Source organism: Poecilia mexicana, unplaced genomic scaffold (genome assembly GCF_051168715.1).
Source record: "Poecilia mexicana isolate PSO_F unplaced genomic scaffold, ASM5116871v1 scaffold_19, whole genome shotgun sequence".
Lineage (NCBI taxonomy): Eukaryota > Metazoa > Chordata > Actinopteri > Cyprinodontiformes > Poeciliidae > Poecilia > Poecilia mexicana.
In genome coordinates, this window is record NW_028263388.1 from 25698157 (window position 1) to 25719073 (window position 20917).

A 20917-nucleotide genomic window follows, 5' to 3' on the forward strand; every position below is an offset into this window, starting at 1 on the left:
GCATTTGCACCTGTCGGCCACCGTAGAAAACTGATAACAATCGATGCCTCTCATTGCATGGGTCACGTGACTGCTTCATTTTGCGTGTCGATTTTCAAAATAAAAGCGTGATGAGCCGTGCTGCTTCATGGGTTATTGTATTTGCTCGCGCATCAGAGGAGAATATTTGTCCTCAGCATTGGCTGAAATAGAAGGAACATTGACCAACATATTTCATGCGTATTAATGATTTTGATGATGGCACTCATCAAAATGTAATGTTTGTTACTGTTTTTCTCAATTGTTGATAATGGTGTATTTTATGACTTTGTATTTTTGTGTTTTGTGATGTAAAGAACTTTGAACTGCATTGTTGCTTAAATGTGCTACACACATAAACTTAATTGAGATGGAGCCAGCAAGAAGAAAAAAATCTGACATCTGGGAATACTTTGAGATGATCGGTCACAATAAGATTCTTAAATAAAAATAATTAACCCCTTCACCTCCAAAATTCCCACCTTCTTGAAATTTCCACTACTTTGTTCAGCAACAATATATCAGTCTTGCTCGGCAGAAACAGACTTAGAGCTGTTGGAACATTCTGGCCTGATGAGTAAAAATATAAGGGATCAGAGAGCCAACTCAAAATCCAAGAAAAAGCGAATTTTTGAAGACCTTTAGTTTCCAGAAAGCAAATCAAAACTCAAAGAATACTGTCTGCCCCAACAAGCACTCCACTCCCAATACAATTATTGAAAATCTTTTCCTCTCGGCTTTTTCCCTTTAGGGGTCACCACAGTGAGTCATCTGTCTCCATGTAACTCTGTCTTCCACATCTTCTTCTCTCACACCAACCACCTTCATGTCCTCTTTCACTCCATCCATAAATCTCCTCTTTGGTCTTCCTCTAGGTCTCTTTCCTGGCAGGTCCATCCTCAGCATCCTTCTACCGATTTATTCAGTGTCTCTCCTCTGTACATGTCCAAACCATCTCAGTCTGGCTTCTCGGACTTTATCTCCTACACATTTGACATGAGCTTTTCCTCTGATGTATTCATTTCTGATCTTATCCGTCCTTGTCACTCACAAAGAGAACCTCAACATCTTCATCTCTGCTACCTCTAGCTCTGCCTCCTAGAGCTAGAGGTAGCTCATTGCCACTGTCTCTAAACCGAACAGCATTGCCGATCTCAGTACTGTCTTGTATACCTCTTTCCCTTCATTCTTGCTGATACTCTTTTATCACACATCACACCTGACACTTTTCTCCACCCAGTCCACCCTGCTTGGACACGTTCCTTCACTTCTTTTCCACATTCGCCGTTGTTCTGGACAGTGGACCATAAGTACTTAAAATCTTTAACTTTCGTTATTTCTGTTCCAACTTCATGTCTCCACTTGGGTGTCTCTTGTTAATAATACAATTATTGAATATAATTATTGAAATGAAAATTTTCCTAAAATGGAATGTACCTCATCTATCCAGTCCAGTAGAATCATTTCACACTTATTTTGACTCAATAGGTCACATGACCTAGAAGCTATTGAAGAAAAATACTAAATTGTGACAACAAAAGCTAAAAAATATAAAAATGGATTGAGGTTGAGTGTGCTTCATCTATACAGTCTAGTAGAACAATTTGACACTAATTTTGAGTTAATGGAGTATACGATTTGAAAGCTATTGAAGAAAACATTGTTTAATATTAAAATTATTTAAAGTATTGAATATTACTTAAAATGTTAATTAAGGATAGTGTGTCTCATGTAATAGTATGAATTACCACTTTTTTGTGTCAGTTGGTCACAAAGCAAGACATTTATTTACATTTGTTTGGTTCGGAAATTGACGATCCCCATTCATTCAGCCTAGTGTTAGTTCACACACACATACATTTTCGACCTATCATTCAGAATACTATGTCTGTATGCTTTGTGCGTATGGGTGTGTGTGATATTTTAGTAGTGTATATATGCAATCTTAGTCTTTTGTGTGTGTGAGAGAAAGTAAAATTGTATGCATGTGTAATATTTTAATAGTGTATATGTGCAATTCTAGTGTTTTTGCATGTGTGTATGAGTCTTTAGTAGTGTGTGTGAGACAAAACATAGTTTTTGTCCTAAGCTGCCCCTCAAAATAGAACTTATACAAACACACTCTCAATCTTCCACTCAGACCCTCTTCTCACACTAAGAAGAAATTTTCGTGTATCATCACCAGTTGGTGGCAGTAATGCACATCATGATTGTTTGCCAAACCTACAAGAACGTCAAAGAAGATTCCCGCTCCCAGCAGTCAGTTCGTTTCCATGCGTAGCAGCCACCTCGTTGCAGCAGGATGTCTGTGTTCATGGATCTGAATGTGCTGTTTTCTGCAGACAGGAGCCGCCTGCAGAGCCTAGTAGAGACAGCCGCTCACTGTGAGTCCACTTCCAGTTACCCTGACTCGCGTCTGGTCTGTTATAGTTCAGAATAACAACAGGGGTATCACAAGTTCATTTGATGGCTACACCTGGATACGCGGTCAAGCCAGCCGACGTGGGTTCAATTCGGGTGCTTTAGCTTCCACAGGGGTGTGTGCATGGTTGATTGTTATGTACGTCTCAGAAATTAAAATACGACCCACCACGGCCCGTGTCGTATTACTCTCATGGGTGGGATGGGTGGGATGACCGCTGTAGTGATAGACATTGTTTGACGGCAGTGTTTTTTGTTTTTTTTTTTAAAAGTCATTCATAGAGAAATTGTTCATAGACGTGGTTAGAGTACCCCAAAATTGTACTCGAATCACAGTAGTATACGTTCAACAAATGTTTTCTTTAGAAATAGAAAGGAACTTAAGTAATATATTACTTAAGCTTTAATTAAGCAAATGTAAAATAAAATAAAAGGTCTATTCAAGTACTGACATACTGATTATAACATCTGATTTAATAGTTTACATTTAAGTCATCAGTTAGCCAAAAATAGAAAATTCTGGTATTTTAAAGAGTATTACCAAAATATTTATACAAATAAGGAGTTAGGTTTGGAGGCTGGATCAAGACCAAATTTACCACGGGGCCCAGGGTGATCAGTGTTTTTTCATGACGTTGCTTTAAAAAAGAACGAAACACAAAAAAACAGAGCAATATTTCATCATTTGGTATTCTAAATACCAAATGATGAAATATATTGCTCTGTTTTTTATATATTAAGTGGTATTATATAAAGATTAACATTGGTAAAATTAATGAGATATTTTAACCATTAATTAAGCCACTTTAGGTTTACTGTTTTTAATTAAAGCATGTTTGTTCTTTCTTCAGTGGGATTCTCCACTGTCGCCATCAACTATGTATTTGAACCCACAACCAAGAAGAAACAGGTGCGGTTGGCTGCTGTGTTTTCTGACACATCCAGTACTCCTGTCAGTCATTGCTCAGTAAAGTCTGTTTGTTTTCCCTCTGTAGGAAGTTCCATCACCAGTGCCGATCAGTGAGCTTATTGGTCATCTGCCTGTGGTACAGGGTCGCTCTCATCCAATCAAAGTGCTGAATAGACTAACAGTGGTGATGTCAGAGACCAGTCACTTTGTGAGTTTTCCATTAGAGAATGTTGATCAGAGTACCAGATGAAAGTTTTTATTTATTTATTTTTTATAAAGTTGTGATGTGTGTTTGTGTGTTTTGCTCTCCTAGAGGCCAAATGCTACAGAGTATCGCGCCTTTGACCTCCTGGCCATCCAGCCAACTACCGAGAAGCTCTTCCATGTGAGATTTACTGACCTTTTGTTTAATCTGAGTTGAAGCAGAATGATTCTTCACCATTTTTTTAAACTCAGTGTTAAAGAAACAAAGTTTTCAGTGTTGGCCAAAAGACAGCATACAGTTCATCATGTGGGAATTATGGCTGCTCCATTTGAGAAAAACAAGTAATAGTGAAGCATGATATATCGGCATTCACAACAGACTACACTGCTATTTTTCTCTGCTGACCTCCATTTCACAGGAATGGGAAGCTGAGAAAAAATGTCAGAATGAGGGTTAGGTGGAAGGAGGAGACCAAGATTCAGCCTTGATCTTGGTGCTTAGCTGTTAGTTCAGTTACACCAAGCAGGAAGTCTGCAGGAGGAGAGGCAGGACAGGGTCTCTTTTGCAGTATTAACCTCCTTTGCAGGCTCACATTAACGATTATACTTTTCAGAAACTTTTGTTGCTGATGCAGCGTCAAAAGGCTCAGAATTCTTTTGACCTTAGGTTACATTCACACTGCAGGCCTTATTCGTCAATTTGGATTTTTTTTAATGTGGTTGTTCTTATTTCCAAATAGATGCAACTTATATGCGGATGCATAATAGAGAGCATAGTAACGTCAAACGTAGAGCACATGTTCAGTGCTGGTGGAAGTAAACATGGAGGGAAATTGTGGAGCATATGTTGTGGTTTAAAAGTAGTTGTCCAACTGGAGCCAGCACATTAACAAATTAATCCTCATTATTGTCCGCCATGATGGTTGTTTTCTTCCTGCTTGTGTGTGTTGGTGATGTTGTCGAGTATCACTGACTTACAGTCTGAGTGAAAGCGGCCAGGTCACATTTGAAAAGTTGAGATACATATTGGATTTAAAACCACATATATAAGTGGCCTGGGTTGCATTGCTAAAAATTCGATCTGTGTTGATCAGACTGTCATGAAAAAAATTCTGATACAGCTTGCGTAAGAGAAAAAAAAATCAGATTTTTTCATTTTAGGCTGCAGTGTAAAACTGCCTTAGAGTCTTTAGGAAGTGTCTCTGCTTTCTCCCTCAGGGGCAGCATCTGTCTGAAAGTATCAATCCTGAAAAACTTCCCTCTGAGCTAAGGGCACTCTAATAGTTTTAACGGAGTAATGCATAGTAACACTGTGTGTTTGTGACAGACCACCTGCATGCTGTGTGACGTTGACATCATTTGCATCTCGGTGACAGAGAAACTTCCCTTCTTCTTCAAGAGAGCGCCCATAAACGGGGTGACCACCTCATTGCAAGTTTCCTGGCTTGCTTCCTTGTTTGTGAGTGTTTACTGCATTTCTCATTCTGTAGGCCATTGACAGAGGAGTGGTGTTTGAGGTGTCATATGCCTCAGCACTCAGGGACTCCACCATGAGGCGCTACACTATTGCCAACGCTGTTTGTTTGATGGAAAGCTGCAAAGGAAAGGTTGGTGTTTTTGCATATGATTCTGTGAGCTGCAACATGATGTGACTTTCAGGTCTGAAATTTTGAAAGCCGTTTGTCTTTCAGAATGTCATCGTCTCAAGTGCAGCTGAGAAGGTCAGTGATCAATAATGTGTGGATTAGGGATGCTCCGAACAGGTTTTCTGCTGCCGATACCGATCATTGCCGATCACCTGGATTGACTGTTAATTTTTTGCTGTAGGTATTAATGCTACTATGTGATTTGACAAAATAAAAAAATGATCTGGCAATAAATTCACCTAATTTAGGCATAAAACATGCTAAATACTTGCAGGCACAACACAGCAGCTTTTCAGTCAAAAGGACAACTGAAAAACCTGCAATCAGTAAAATAATATTTCATAGTAAGGCTCTCGGTACCATAAATTATACATGAGTCAAATAAATGTGCCTATACCAAGTAATGTCAAGTAAAAAAGGAAACAGTCATTCAAAGTCAAACACAGGCTGCATCAAAATAAACAATCAGAATCAGAAGAATTTATTGTCGTCACAAAGACAACGAAATTGCAGTTTCAGTTACAACCATCCATCACGCAAGAACACGAGGGTGGGGGGGGAATGGGATTGGGGGATAGTTGGCTGAGGCCTTGCAGCCCGACTGGCCACATCTCGGTGACAGAGAAACTTCCCTTCTTCTTCAAGAGAGCGCCCATAAACGGGGTGACCGCCTCAGGAGGAAATAGAAAAAAATAAGAGAAAACATCAGGTAAGGAAGCTATAGCTAGCCAAGCTATCAAGCTAGCAGAAACAACCAATCAGAACCAGCAATAATCAGCTGATTATTGCTGGTTCTGATTGGTTGTTTCTGACTGAGCGGAGTAATTCTGCAGAACACAGTAGGAGGCAGAGGAGATCGATGTAGCCAAACTGTCAAGTGCTTGTCTTTTAAATATCACATTAGATTTGTTGTGTTGATGCATTTTGACGTCCTTCACCCCGGAGGTAATTTTCCACCGCAACACGCAAACTTCCCCGTTCATTCTCACAATGGCGTAAATCCCATCTCATTATTGGGAGGGACCATAAACAGGGAAATTTTTTAAGAGCAATTTTTGGGGGGGGTCGACAAAGTTACAGAATAATGTGGTTTATTTTTTTTGTGTGTAAGGTAAGGTAATTTTATTTATGTAACACATTTTCAGCAACACGGCAATTCAAAGTGCTTTTCATGAGTTAAACGGAAATACAAACAAAATAACAAACCAAAGGAAAGAGAAAAGAAAACTAATCTAATGTTCTAAAGTATGTAAACTAAGTTCTCCTGTTCAGGGTTGCTAAGTATCTAATTCCATTTCTAAATAGTGAGTACTCTACAGTTTCTGATAAAATAAGCTAAAGAGTGACTGATCTAATTCCTTTTCTGGGTTAAAGTGAGTACTCCACAATTCTAAGTTTGTTCTAAATCCTTTTTTGGGTTAAAACTAAGCAGTGACTGTTCCTGTTAAGTCACTGGAACAGTGTGTGTGTGTTCAAGCTGCACCATCAGAAATGACTAGTAAGTAGCAATGAATAACAAAAGTGTTTTTCTCAATGAACCCATTGAGACCCGTAAAAGTCAAACTAAGATTCAAATGTTGCTTGAGTTTGGTTCAGTGTCACAGATTTAATCTCTGCTACACCTTTACAAAAACTTAAGGCTCTGACTAAAAATAAGATTTAATAAGTAACTCCACTGATTAAAATTCCGCATAAATATTGATTTATTGCAGTGGTTCTACAATACAAGTCGTGTTATTTAAATTATAACTTAAGTTGCTTTAAACTTTTATTTTTTCTTTGGGGCGGGGGGTGTCCATGTTAAAACCTATAAACATGTAGGAATTAAATATTTGGAAAGTATCATAACTTAAACATAAAGGTCAGCACCAGAGTTTTCTAGAAAAATATTCAGATTTTATTTTGTGGTTTTAAAGGCTCTACTTTGAAGATGGTAAGAAACAAAGGCATAGTTTATTTTTATTTTTTTTACTGTCAGCTGCAGTTGCCGCAACGCTCTCGACTCCCATACAGAGTTGTCAGCTAGTGGCAGTGTTGTGTTCAAGACCACATAACCCGAGACCAAGACAAGACCAAGACCAGAGTGTATCGAGACCGAGACAAGACCAAGACTTTTAGGGTCCGAGACCAAGTCAAGACCAAGACCGAGGAAAGTCGAGACCGAGTCAAGACCAAGACCAGCGGCCGTGCTACATGACACAATAAAATGTAAAATATGATCGAAATTGCTTCTCAGAATAATCTGAAAGATCCATATCCCCATAAAAACACCTAGATATTAAATACTTAACACATTTTACCAATATTAAATATTCCATTTCTGTGTTACAATGTGTGATGGTCTCGTGCCATCCCTAAAAACATAACACCCTGGGAATTTGCCCATATTGCTCATATAAGAATCCACCACTGTTGCACCATTAAACATAGCAATTGAGGCAATGCCCTGACGGTAAATAACGCTCAACTATGAACACTGACCAAGGAGCAACAAGCAAGAAGTAACCAAACAGAAGGCGCTCATCGGGTCTGTTTTCACTCTCTATCCCAGTACATGAAGCCAGGTAGTCTGACACCATGGCAGACATTACAGCTGCCACTTTGAACAAAAACAAAGAGCAATGTGCATGCTCTTCGTGCTCTTTCGTTCTTGTGTTTTAGTTATTTGTTAATTTAAATATCAACGTACATAATTAAATAATGATGCAGTGTACACAGAGCATTACTAGAACAAAGAACGGGTGTTCTGTCAGGTCAGATCGTCATACGCTTAGCACAAACTCACGGTGTTCTGTCAGATCAGCATACGTTGTCAGATAGTCGTACGCTTAGCTCAGACATGCATACGCTGTCATTACCATATGATTTTATTAATCAGCAACATAGAATCATGACGTAGATCATCATACACTTGGTTATTAACAGTTGTATGGCATCCAGCTGCAGCCAGACCTACTTTAAATACACTTTGAAACCACAACAATGCATGTATATCTATCTAGTTATCATATTATGTCATATTATAAACAATTTAATGACTTATTTTCGTCATAACTTGTTGCATATGCTGAACTGACAACTCCACTGACGGTCGGACTTCTTAAGGCGCATGCGCTGGCATGGTACTCACTGCATGTATGCTAGGAACATAGAATCATGACGTAGATCTGTTATTAACAGTTGTATGGCATCCTGACTTAGCGGTTAAGTGAGTTTTACACGGGCGTGTGTTGTAGCTGACTCCAGCTGCAGCCAGACCTGCTTTAAATACACTTTGCAACCATGACAACACATGTATATCTATATAGTTATCATTGAAAACAATTTAATGACTTATTTTCGTCATAACTTGCTGCATATGGTGAACTGACAACTCCTCTGACGGTCGGACTTCTTAATGCGCATGCGCAGGCATAGTACTCACTGCAGGTATGCTATTCTGACAGCGTATGGTAATCTGATAGAACAACGGCTCTCAGTAAGTGACACTCCAGTCCTATCTAATAAATAAAGAGCCGTGGAGAAGAATCGACTGTTTCTGAATGTCACATCACTATATTGCAGACTTTTGGACATAGCGTTGTCCTATATCTGCGACAAGTCAGTCAACATCTCCGCACAATAACTCAGACAGTGACTTTTTTTCATCACAATGCTTATGTGTCTCTGTACAGCTAGCTTTGCTAACATCACGTTAACGGAGCTTACCTTCTTTGAGCTACTTTTCTAAGTGACGAAAATAGTTAGACGTTGTCCCCATCGTCTCTGAAAGCGAAGCGCTGCTGAGTTAGCTCTGGCCATCGGATTTCTTACTATTTATGCAGCGCTATTATATTACTGACGATTAGACAAACATTTTCTGCCGCTGAGAGAAAACCACTGCGCATGTCCTGGAGCGCCGCGTGCGAGTGAAAGGTGGGGAGGGGAGGGGGAAGGGGAGAAACACGTAGTTGCTTGGATTTTAATTGGTGCGTTTTGCATCCACTGAAAACAAAGATGTTAACAAATAAACTGGACAGTATGCTGCACGTTTAGTGATATTTTCACAGTTGCGGTCTCGACTGGTCTTGAAATAAAATGCCGAGTCCTCAGAGCCCGAGACCGAGACAAGACCGAGACCAAATGCGGTCGAGTCCGAGACAAGACCGAGACCAAATGCGGTCGAGTCCGAGACAAGACCGAGACCATCAGAAAACGGTCTTAAGACCGGACTCGAGACCAAGACCGATCTCGAGTACCACAACACTGGCTAGTGGTAACGCTCAGCCGCTCCAGTTTCAAACTCTTCTTATTAAAGTAAGCGTTAGAGAGCTAAATATAATTGAAATATTGGCAGGTTTACCTTCGACAGAAAAAGGAGCTGAGTCTATGAAAGCAATGTAGCAGTTTTGCTAGTTTTGATTTCCAAGGCATAAGGTGGCTGTTTATCATGATTGAGCCAAAGTAATGAAATAACGAACTGTTTATTGTTAATGTATTTCTTCCTATTGAGCAGTGAAAGTAAATAAAATGTGTTACATGTCTTTTGCTTTAAGTATTTACTTACTGGAGGGTTTTTGTTAGTGCTGCAGAGCCACAGCTAACAGTAGTGATGGGCTATCTGAATCCAGGCTTCGAGGCTTGTACCAAGTAAAAAGGGGGCGTGTCCGATGAAGCCCCGCTTCGAGGCTTGTGTGGTCTTGCTGAAAACCACGTGATTGGCAACAAACAAGGCCTCCCATTGCATGGGTCACGTGACTGCTTCATTTTGCGTGTCGGTTTTCAAAATAAAAGTGCGATGAGCCTTGCTGTGTCATGGGTTGTCCATTTGGTAGCGCATCAGAGGATGATATTTGTCTTCAGTGGCCAAATAAAATGAACATTGACCAACATATTCGATGTGTATTCATGGCACTCATCAAAATGCATTGTTTGTTACTTGTTTTCTCAATTGTAGATTATGTTGTTTTTTTAATAACTATATTTTTGTGATTTTATGATGTAAATCTCTTTGAACTGCATTGTTGCTGAAACGTGCTACACAAATAAACCTGATTGTCTGAAATGGAGCCAGCAAGACGAAAATCTGACATCTGAGAGTTTTTTGAGATTAATCTCACAATAAAATTCTTCTAGATAACAATAATTAACCCCTCCACCTCCCAATTTCTCACCTTCTGCAAAGTTCCACTATTATTTGTAGTCTGATTAGCAAAGATATATCAGTCTTGCACAGCAGAAACAGATTTAAACTTGTTGCAGAACTAAAATTCAACATGTAGCCAAATATAAGGGATTAGAGCCAATTAGAAATCCAAGAAAAAGTGAACGCCCCAACAGGCACTGCACTCTCAAGACATTAAAACATCAATTGTCTTTATTGTCAAATCCATCTATGACATAAAAGAAAACCCGACACAACCACTAACGTTCAACATAAACCAGGATTAGATTGGTTACAAATAATTGTAATAATTAAAACATATGACAATTAAATATGGTTTCATTGATTATCCTGTTACTAAACATGAGTTTGATGAAAACTTTGTAACAATATTGCATTTAGTAATTTTTGGAAGTATGATCCAACTGAGTGACAAGACTGTTACAGTTTCACCAGCAGATGTCACTATAGAGCAATGAATGAAGCATCGAGTAATGAACCTTTTTGCAAAGCAAAGGGCTGGAAAGGTTCATTGCTTCATGAGGCTTCATTTGCCCATCACTAGCTAACAGCTAGCTCCTCCTTTCAGCAGCACAGCTGTTGCTCTTTTTTCACTTTGGACTGAACCATTGTTCTAACATTAGTGGGGAGGGACCTAAAAATTTATTCTTGTTCTTTTTCTTAGATGAATGGCAGATTTACTCCATTCTTAGTTTCTATTGCCTTTTTTATATTGATATTGTGTAAATACAAGGGTTTCTTTCATGATTTCTTTGGGGGGGAGGACAATTCTAGAATTTTCCAAGAGTGGGGGGGTTCGGACCTGCACGTTTGCGCAGTGTGAAGGAAAGAGGAGACGGCTGCACATGCATTCTGCGAATGAGATACAGGTGTCGGTATCACCAATCATACACTTTTTCACAGAACTCGGCCGATCATGATTGGTGGCCGATTGATTAACACACCTCTAGTGTGTGTTAATCAATAGATAGAACCCAATCAGTCTGTATTAACCAAAGGTCCTTGATGCTGGTTATCATTTGCTAACGCTAGTAACACTCAGTAACACTAAGTACTATTTGTTAATAGTTTTTTAATGATGCAAAACATCAAATTACATTTGTTACCTATCGTTAATAACTTACGATAGGTAAGGGTACCTGTTGTAGGTACCCTTACCTACAACAGAAAAAATATTTAATGGTGGGAAGTATTGTATGAAGCACTTTGAAGATGCCTTCATCTTGAAAATGTGGCTCTTAAATTATTTTATTTTTGTTGTTTTCAAACTTGTATTTTTTTAATTGTTATGTTTTGTACCTGTTGTAGGTACCCTTACCTATCGTAAAACTTTATCGATGATGAAACATCAAAGTGACAGTTAGGTCCTCTGGGGCCAGCATAGCTCTCTAACTTTGTGTTTGTGTGTTTTTAAGGCTTTGGAGCTTAGAGGACCTTATGACATTATTAATCTGTATCCTCCAGCTGATGATAAATGTCTGATAGGTCCCTCCCACTCTGAAGGAACATGGAAATCAACACTTTGCATCAGACTCCAGTGTGTGGAGCAGCAGTTCAGCAGTGTGATGGCACGCCTGTGGTGCCATGTTATGCTCTTTATGTGTAGTATAGTGTGGAACTGGATTCAGTGTATTGCAGTGAAACTTGGTGTGTTGTGTTCCTGACAAGTCTCTCAGAGGGGCGCTGTTTGGTCTGTCAGATGCTGACTCTAAAGAAGCTGTGTCTTCCACCTGCAGAGCCGTTTTACTGCATGCAGGTAAATTATGATGAAGTCTTGCAGCTACAGAAGCTTCCTGTTGGTTTATCTCAGTCTGTCTGTTCATCTGGAGTCTCCTGTTGCATCACATTTTTGACTTTGTTTTTGTCCTCAGAAACCAGGAAGACTGCTAGTGGCATTGTGTACACCCGGATCAGTCAGCAGGACACCCTTCAGGACTGCGTCGGTAGTAAGTTTTTTCATATTCATGAATCAGATACATACCAACATTAACTCTGAGCTGTAGAACTTGAGTTAAATAAAACCTCAGGCGTTTCTTAAAGGGATCCATGATTAGTTGTATTAATATACGTCATTTGAGAAATATTTATTTTAGATGTGAAAACTACAATAAAAATACTGTAAGCTGTTTGGTTTTTATGAATTTAAATAAGATATTGTTACATGGACGTCCTTATGTTGGTTACACTGCAATACATTCTGGGTAAATGTCATATGCTAATCCCGATTGCGCTAGCTTCATCCAGAACAACAGCAATGAGTAACATCTTTGAGGATTTGAATGTTGAAATTGATGGGAATGTAGAAACCACAAGAGGTAAAGAAGATGAGGAGGACCAAACGAAAGAAGAGGAAAGAGTTGACCAAAGAAGGTGGTGGTTGTGCTGCTTATTTACTTTATTTAGAAACTTTAACTTTTTAAATAAAATGTGCCTCTGGTCAGAACTTGTGGTGCGGAAACCAATTGATGTGCTCTGTTTAGGATCTGGTCTTCAGTTGTCAGCTAGTGGTAACGCTCAGCTGCTTCAGTTTCAAACTCTTCTTATTAAAGTAAGCGTTAGAGAGCTAAATATAATTGAAATATTGGCAGGTTTACCTTTGACAGAAAAAGGAGCTGAGTCTATGAAAGCAATGTAACAGTTTTGCTAGTTTTGATTTCCAAGGCATAAGGTGGCAATTTATCATATTTAGCCAAAGTAATGAAATAACGAACTGTTTATTGTTAATGTGTTTCTTCCTATTGAGCAGTGAAAGTAAATAAAATGTGGACACACTACCGGTCTGTACCAAATGTTCCACAGACCGGTGGTACATTTGCTACCACCGGTCTGTGGTACCAAATGTGAAACCACAGACCAGTGTCTGGTCTATGGTTTCACATTTGGTACTGCTGGCAGTAGCAATAACTTTATCAATTAAAACATCTTCCATCACTGCCTGTCTTTGATGTTTCTCCCAGCGTTGTTCTTTTATTAGCCAGTGGTGGGGTTTAGTCCCTTTGGGGATAAAAACTGTCAGCATGGCATTTGGTTTTAGCTTGTGAGGGTAAAGCCCACCTGTTAGATCCTTCAATTTTGCTCTTACAAATGACTTAGTCTTCTGGAGAGAAATGTTGAGAGGACAAATGCGAGTCCTTGGAAAGTTGCTTGGCTCTTTCCCACCGCACTCTTCTTTTTTTCATGTCAGAAGTGATGCACTCATCTATTTTTATTTTTAAAGTTAGCCTTCCTGTGTTTACTCAATAAATTCCAGTCCAGAAAGATTCTAACTGCATCATCAACCCAGCATGGACTGCGCACGTGAAAAAAATGGCGACCTCACCCATGGAGGTATACATATATATACATGTGTATATATGTATATATACGTATATACATGTATATGTATCCTATATTATATGTGAGAAATATAACAAAATATATAACATTTTTGAAGTAATTATGAGTTTCCATCCATCCATCCATCCATCTTCTGCTTATTCAGAGTCGGGTTGCAGGGGTAGCAGGGAGGTCCAGACACTCCAGCCACTTGGACTAGCTCCTCTGGGGGAATCCCAAGGCATTCCCAGGCCAGCCGAGAAACATAATCCTTCCAGTGTGTCCTGGGTCTTCCCCAGGTCCTTCTCCCGTTAGGACGTGCCTGAGACGCCTCACCCCCCTCAACAAAACTCTGACATCAGTCATACAAGGACTTGAACCCATGTTGGCCGTGTAGAGGACCGAGGCCTTGAAATAAGTTGCACCCTCCACCCTACTTCACCTCCGTGCCCCCATAAATCAGTGTTAATCACGTATGCAAACTAACGGGTTTTCTAACTTTGAGCCTCAGATTTTTTTTTTTTTGTCAGGTTTCATAAAAGTTGCAACAGAATCAGTACAAATACTTGCAAATAAGTACAAATAAGGTAATTATTAAGTATTGAAAAGAAGTGTCATTTCTGTACTTGTCTTGTCACTGAATCAAACTGAATCACTGTTTTGTCTTAAATGAGTTGCTCAAACTGTAGTGATAGAGGGGGCAAAATTATAAACTGTTATCATTTTTCTATCAGTGTATCTAATATGGCTCAGATGGTTGGTATAGACTAACCAGGCGTTTCTTAAAGGGATCCATGATTAGTTGTATTAATATACGTCATTTGAGAAATATTTATTTTAGATGTGAAAACTACAATAAAAATACTGTAAGCTGTTTGGTTTTTATGAATTTAAATAAGATATTGTCACATGGACGTCTATGCATGATATGCATGATCTACTGTCACAGACTAGAGACGCACTGCCCAGCCCCTCCTGTTTTCCTGTTCCCCTGGTTCTCTTTGCCTAGGTTTACGTTTTTCCCTGTTTGCCAGTGTTTACTGCAGTTTAGCCACATTTACCTGTTGAATGACGTTTTCTCTCATTCTCCTTCCTACTGCTTGCCTTAACAGGTGAAGCTCCTGCTGCCAAACGACCCAAACCAACCTGACGGGGATTGAGGAGGCAGAGCCTGTTCTCATTTGTTTTACTGTTTGTCCTTGTCTCTTTTTGAAGATGCTTTGCCTCATGAAAACTGATTTATAATTTTGGATCAATAAAGTTTGGAAAATAAATTCTTTATTCATTTTTAGCTAATTGAGGAATAACCGTTTGCAGTTTTCTGACCGACCGCCAATTACTAATCTTTAAAAAGTTTTACCTGCTGATTTTGATTTTGGCCAATACATTTTTTTTTGTCTGAACTGTCACTGAATGTAGCAAAAAAGTCACTGAGTTGGCAAAATTGGGGTCACTATTGTTAACTGTAAACAATGCAGACATGAACTGGTGGGCCAGTCTATCAGTCAAACCTCTCATGGAAGAGCAACAGAGGACAGTGGCTAGTTTTTAAACCTTTGCTGAGGTAGATAAGATCTTATTGGTCTTACCCTTCACATGTAAGTATCGGTCGATCACCAAAGTTAAGGAAATTGGTGCCAATAAATCAGCCAATAAATGTATCCTATATTATACGTCACATGACCACATATAATGTAAACATTACTGTTAAGAGATTTTAGCAGGTGTGTGAATGATCTAATAATCAGTCTGTTTATTGCAGCCAGACAACATTATTAGCAGAACTAGAGTGCGCCAAAACCAAATTCTGTGTAGTGTCCCATGGACTCTTGGGCTGGCCCTGGTCATGTGTGTAATTCAGTGTGCTTCTGATTTTTTATGTCTATTTGAACTTCTAAATGTCCAGCAGATGTCACTGTGCTGCTGTGTTTGAAGCCCTGAAGCTTTGACTCCACTGTCAGACCATCAGCTGGAGGTCTGAACCAGTCCACCAGTCAGGATATTGTTCATTTGAATATCCTTCTTTCCAGGGCCGTGAAGAGGCCACTAAAGGGGCAGTTGCTCAAAAAAAGGGCACATCTAACCACATTCTAGGACAGAATATTAAAAAAGCCACACAGCTTTCAGAGTTTGATAAACAATGATAAATTACAAAATTGTGAGATATACAATCAAAGCTAAGGAAAATCTCTATATAGAGCAGAGGTCTCATTCTCGCGGCCCCCACCGTGATATGACTGTATAACATTAGTGCGGCCCACAGGGTGAGCCGACCTCTGAAGGAAGTCCCGCCCACTGTTCCTCGTCATGGCTGACATTCGGTGCTAGGCTAAGCTACACTGACTTCATGCACACTACACTTGTAACAATAGTGCGGCGGATGATGGAACAGTCCGGTACCAGTTGCCCTTCTCTGCAGTCGCCATTCTGGTACTTTCTACCATTAACAAATGCCACGATCAAACGCAGAGAAAGGCGACTGCTACCGGGCTGCTCGTCATCCACCGTGCTGTTGTGACATGTAGAAGGGGTAATGACGTTACGGGTCGAGACGTTCTCCATACGATGCTAGCTGGCTAAAGACTTCTATGAAACACAGAACAAGAGCGACGCCAAGTGGAATAAACTTACGGTGCGTTCATACTGGAGCCTGCGACCTAACGTCCAGGCCACATTCATCCGAACTGAACCACTGATACTCAACAAATCTTACTATTCTCTGTACGCAAGCGGGAAGAAAAACAACAACTTTGATGGACTATAATGAGGATTAAGTTGTTAATATGCTGCTCCGGTTGGACAACAACTTCAAATATGTAAGCTAAGCTCCACCGTTAGCCTCCATGTTTACTTCCGCAAACACTGAGCACTTCTTTTTATGGCGGTTGGCAGAACACTGAGAACGCTGACGCTATTGCGCCCTCTACTGCGCATGCGGGACACTTACAGGTCGGTTGCCCGTTCAGACGGCAGAACACATTCAGGTTGCATATGTTTGACTGTGTGAACGGCCCGGCGAAAAAAATCCGATTTGACAAAAAATCGGAATTGGGTCACTTCAGGCTGCAGTGTGAACGCACCCTAAATTTTGTCACACCCTCATCATGTCTTTGTCAAAGCCAAAGCTTGCAGTTCATGTATTGGGAGAAATAATTAAATGTTGATGACATTTGAGGATATTTTTTAAATGTTTTTTGTGGAATCCTTTATGCGGCACAGCCTCACCCAGACTCTGCCTCCAGCGGACTCTGGGTAAATTGAGTTTGAGACCCCTGATATAGAGCATACAACTATGCATATGTAAGATATTTTATTAGTAATTTCTTTCTGCAGGTCTATTTTGTTATAGGAAAGTATTGCAATATTCAAACCCACAATTTAGCAAGATATGTAAATCAGAGCTATACCACCAGACATATTTTGTCTTTACAGAATTACACTATTAAAAAATATGAACAATGCAACCTTTAAGTGTACTGTAATTGTTAGTTTGCGACCAAAGAAAAACCAGAATGGACCCAGCAGTTTTAGAGCTCTCAATATTTTTCTTTTATCTTCAGTTTCAATTCAATTCAATTCAATTCAATTCAATTCAATTCAATTCAATTCAGTTCAGTTCACAGCATAGCAAACAGTCACAACAAGAAGAGGGAGAATCTCCCTCTCATCTGGACCACCTGGCTTTTAAAGGATTGGCTTCCACAAAGATTAGAGGGGTGGAGACATTCACATTTCCAGAAAGAAAGAACAAACATTTGTACTAAACTATATTCCTAAAAAAATGTCTACACAAATACAATTAATCCAAACAAAACTAGAATCAAAAAACAATCTAGGCCCAAACAAAATCCAAAATACATCTCAGAAAATGGATTTTCCCACTGAGGCTGATTGGAAACACCAGGTCCTTGTCAGCACTGCTCATGGGCGCGCTTCCATGGCAACACATGACCAGGTGACCTTAAAGAGATGAGAAGATGATTAAAATAAGCAAACAAATCAAGTTACTTCCCCAAACACAATACATTTACCCAAATAAATTAGAATATATAAAGTACACAAAAACAGCATCTGTTAGAGAGGGGGTAAATCGCTCACAGTAATCTGTAAAAAAGAGCTGCCTGTTTGCTACACTTGCAGTGGAGATAAAGATGGTCCATTCAGGAAAGCAGAGCTGCATCAAACTTTAATGTGGAACTGCAGAAAAAAATAAAAACAAAAGCAAAAATTTAATTGTTGATGCATGTCACCATGAGAAAAGCCTACTGAGTTTTGCTTAAAGAAACTTGTTTTAAAATTAAAATCACACATTTTTGTCTCATGAAGTGAAAACATTTGCATAACAAACTTATTTGTTATGCAAATAAATCAGAAATCTTTTCTTGCTATTCTAAGTTTTTGTTTGTGACTCAAAGTTTTGCTTGTGATTCTCACATGACGTCGGGGGCAGGGCCCAAAATCGCAACAAAAGATTTTTGATGTGTGCAAATAAAAGTTTGTTTGGCAAATAACTTTTTTAGTTCATGAGACAAAAATGAGTTAATTAAAAAAAGTTTTTTAAACAAAACTTTTAGTTTTAAAAAACGAAATCATTATAATTCCAAACGTTTTGATTACAATTTTATTTTATTTAACTGAGGTTAGTTGTTTTTAATTATTATTATTATTGAATAATTGGGGAAAAAAATTAACTTCGTACTCTACGAACCAGACCCTAAACTTACTTAAAGTCTGGATTGAGTTTTTTCCCCTTCATTGATGACACACTTTAATTACATACATTATATCTGTCATGGTAATTCAGAGTGAGTTATTTTTAATTCTAAATGAAAATCCTTGTTGGACTTTTATTTAAGTGCTATTCTCCTTCAAGATACATTTACCTAATGCTAGAATAAATGCAATGTACATTATGCAGCAAAGGAAATTAGGTGGCAGGGAAATTAGCACGTGCCTGCTTCTTTGGGATATTCAAATCCATTATGGAGATGATCGGTTTTAGAAGGGTGATGTGCCCCTATTACATAAGCAATACTGAAGATTGACTGATATTAACGATACAGGGAAGAAGGGTTTTTTTTTTTTTTTTTCCTCAAATAATTTTAGTACATATTATGTGTCAGAAGAGGGATTAGGAAAATATAATACCAAAAAATTAAAAAATTGACCAAAAGGGCACTTGGGGGCAAGGAGCAAAACGGGCAGGTGCTCAAGCCCCCAAGCTCTCCCCCCTCTGTACGTGCCTGCTTCCATTTGATATTCAAATGAAGAGTTTGATGTTTTCAGAGTTTTATTAGTTGCAGCTCCAATTCATTAACTTATTGTTTGAACTCTAAGAAGCTGTGTGGTTTGTTATGTTCAGTCATATTTTATGTATTCTTATTCTGAAATTTTTCTGCTGAACAGAACTTTTGTCCACTTTTCTGGAAGTGTTTCTACTTCAGTGCCAAAATAAACGTCACCTATTTTTCACAACAAGGTAATATGACAAAAAATACTATCTAGCATCATAATCTAAAATCCCAGCACTCAGGAAACACTGGGGAAACTCCAAAAAGATAAGAACAGATGACGGAGCACAAAAAAGAAGAAACTGATGCAAACCATAAGCAGATCAGAACATCAACAGGTCTCAGAACTTAAGAATGACTTCATTCTGTTCTGTGACAACACACACACACACATATGCCCACACATGTCTATTCATGCAGACATTTGCCTTTGATCTGTTCATTGTTCCCTGACAGCATCTGCAAATATCTGCTCTTTCAGACGGCAACATGTGTTGTTGCGCAACACCCCCCACCCCTTCTCTCTCTCTACTTCCCCTTCTGAGAGGAGGGAGATGTTGCTCCCAGCTCTCCGTCTAACGGGTCCGAGAAGCCTCTAACTCCTGAGTATTACTCCAGATGAGAATATAGAGGACATTCTGTTTAAGCTGGACGCGAGAAAGACTAGCCTGGTTTCTAACGACCTATGCCTCCAGATGTCCCACCCTTTTTCACCCTGTGAATTAGCCAGATTGAGCAGCCCGGAATCAGCTAGTTTCACAGAGCACACCTGTTAACGGTCGCTCTTTCTCTTTATTACAACTTGCACTTGTTACTGAACCAGGTAGGTTTTAGTGACTTGGGCGAGTCCCAAGGGTGTTGTTTGGGCTAAAAGCAACCTATAAAACATTTTCTACTTTTTCCTCCCTGAATCAAACTTCATAGCTATTTTACAACCATCTAAGAACTTTAAGGTGACTCATTAATTGAATGTCCACAACATCTTTTAGATTTTCTTAATGCTAATTATTTTATTAGTAAGGCAATTTCGCAAGGGTCAGTACAGCTTAAATCAGTAGCAGAAATAGTCAAATAAGTAAAATCAATAATCTAATCTATCTTTCCCTAATGCTGAAACTATGAACTAAAAAAGGGAAACTTTGAGAGAGACGGACGAAGTTTGGCATTTTGAACCCCAGAACTGGCCTGATGAAGGAAGTGTTGCAGCAGCAGAAGGCTCACAGCGCTGATCGATGAGGGCAGCCGTCCCTGCAGGTCTGATGAGCTTTTGTCTCCGCTTCGATGGTGAGGTCACACAGGACTTGGGTGCTGGCAGGAAGAGTACTGACTTAGAGTGCTGCTCTAAGTCAGTCTTGGGCCTCAGGGTGACTTCCTCATGCGCGTAGCGGTCCTCAGCTTCTTGTCTTGCAGCTCTGTATCTCCTTTCTCCTCGTCTCACGATCTTTCTGGTTCATGGAGATGTAGACGAGCTGGTCTCACGGAAGGAACACACCAGTTCTTCATCTTTGCCTTTGTTCTTTGCCTTTGTCTTTAACTTCATCTTTGCCTTGGTCTTTGTCTTTGGGGTCCGGACCCAGCTGATGAAAGAAGTGCAATTTGAAGCCACATGTTGCGGGGCTAACGGGTTGGTCCCCATGTGCAGAACAGTCTTCGGCTCCGTGGCTCCGGCTCTTCTTCAGCTGCAGAGTTCTTTGTCCATCTCGATCTTGGCTCGAAGATGCCTGAAGGATCCAACCAAAGATTCCTCTTTTGCACCCACCTTATAAAGGGTTTATCCACCCTTTTGGTGTGTTTGCATTGGCTAGCTTTGTTGCTGTGCCTCTCTCATTGGCTGACTGCTTGGACAGATGATCTCATATCCATCACTGTCTTGGAGACATGATGTCTGTTCTAATGACCCAGGGTTGCTCAACAGTCCTCTTGTGTCTAACCTTTTCTTAGGAAACTT

General features: G+C 39.5%; 1 protein-coding gene and 2 long non-coding RNA genes across 5 annotated transcripts in view; 2 read left to right on the plus strand and 1 right to left on the minus strand.

Annotated features, from left to right (window-relative positions):
- Positions 1–20917, plus strand: part of LOC148153795 (uncharacterized) — a 186741-nt gene that overhangs the window by 15724 nt on the left and 150100 nt on the right. The gene's annotated exons all lie outside the window — the stretch shown is intronic.
- rpp30 (ribonuclease P/MRP 30 subunit) lies at positions 2250–14952 on the plus strand. Of its 3 annotated transcripts, XM_015007197.2 has the most exons (11): positions 2250–2402; positions 3291–3349; positions 3435–3557; positions 3663–3734; positions 4881–4970; positions 5044–5160; positions 5245–5274; positions 11779–11816; positions 12040–12119; positions 12235–12309; positions 14791–14952. In XM_015007197.2, the coding sequence occupies exons 1-11, from the start codon at positions 2321–2323 to the stop codon at positions 14826–14828; spliced, it is 804 nt and encodes a 267-aa protein (XP_014862683.2). In that variant the 5' UTR covers positions 2250–2320; the 3' UTR covers positions 14829–14952. The 3 variants fall into 3 exon arrangements, with proteins under 3 accessions (XP_014862683.2, XP_087872595.1, XP_087872596.1); XM_088016469.1 differs by lacking the exon at positions 11779–11816 and having other exon boundaries at positions 12032–12119; XM_088016470.1 differs by lacking the exon at positions 11779–11816 and having other exon boundaries at positions 12063–12119.
- Positions 17204–19936, minus strand: LOC148153796 (uncharacterized). The gene is made up of 2 exons (XR_015761490.1): positions 17777–19936; positions 17204–17638 (listed from the first exon to the last, which is right to left on the minus strand). It is a non-coding gene; the product is annotated as an uncharacterized LOC148153796 (long non-coding RNA).

What these genes read in the sequence shown, in the direction of transcription:
- rpp30 (XM_015007197.2), top strand. Translation starts at nt 2,321, where the DNA reads ATGTCTGTGTTCATGGATCTGAATGTGCTGTTTTCTGCAGACAGGAGC. An exon ending in AGAGAGCGCCCATAAACGGG is followed by an intron (nt 4,971 to 5,043) that starts GTGACCACCTCA and finishes CTCATTCTGTAG; the next exon opens with GCCATTGACAGAGGAGTGGT. An exon ending in CCTTCAGGACTGCGTCGGTA is followed by an intron (nt 12,310 to 14,790) that starts GTAAGTTTTTTC and finishes TTGCCTTAACAG; the next exon opens with GTGAAGCTCCTGCTGCCAAA.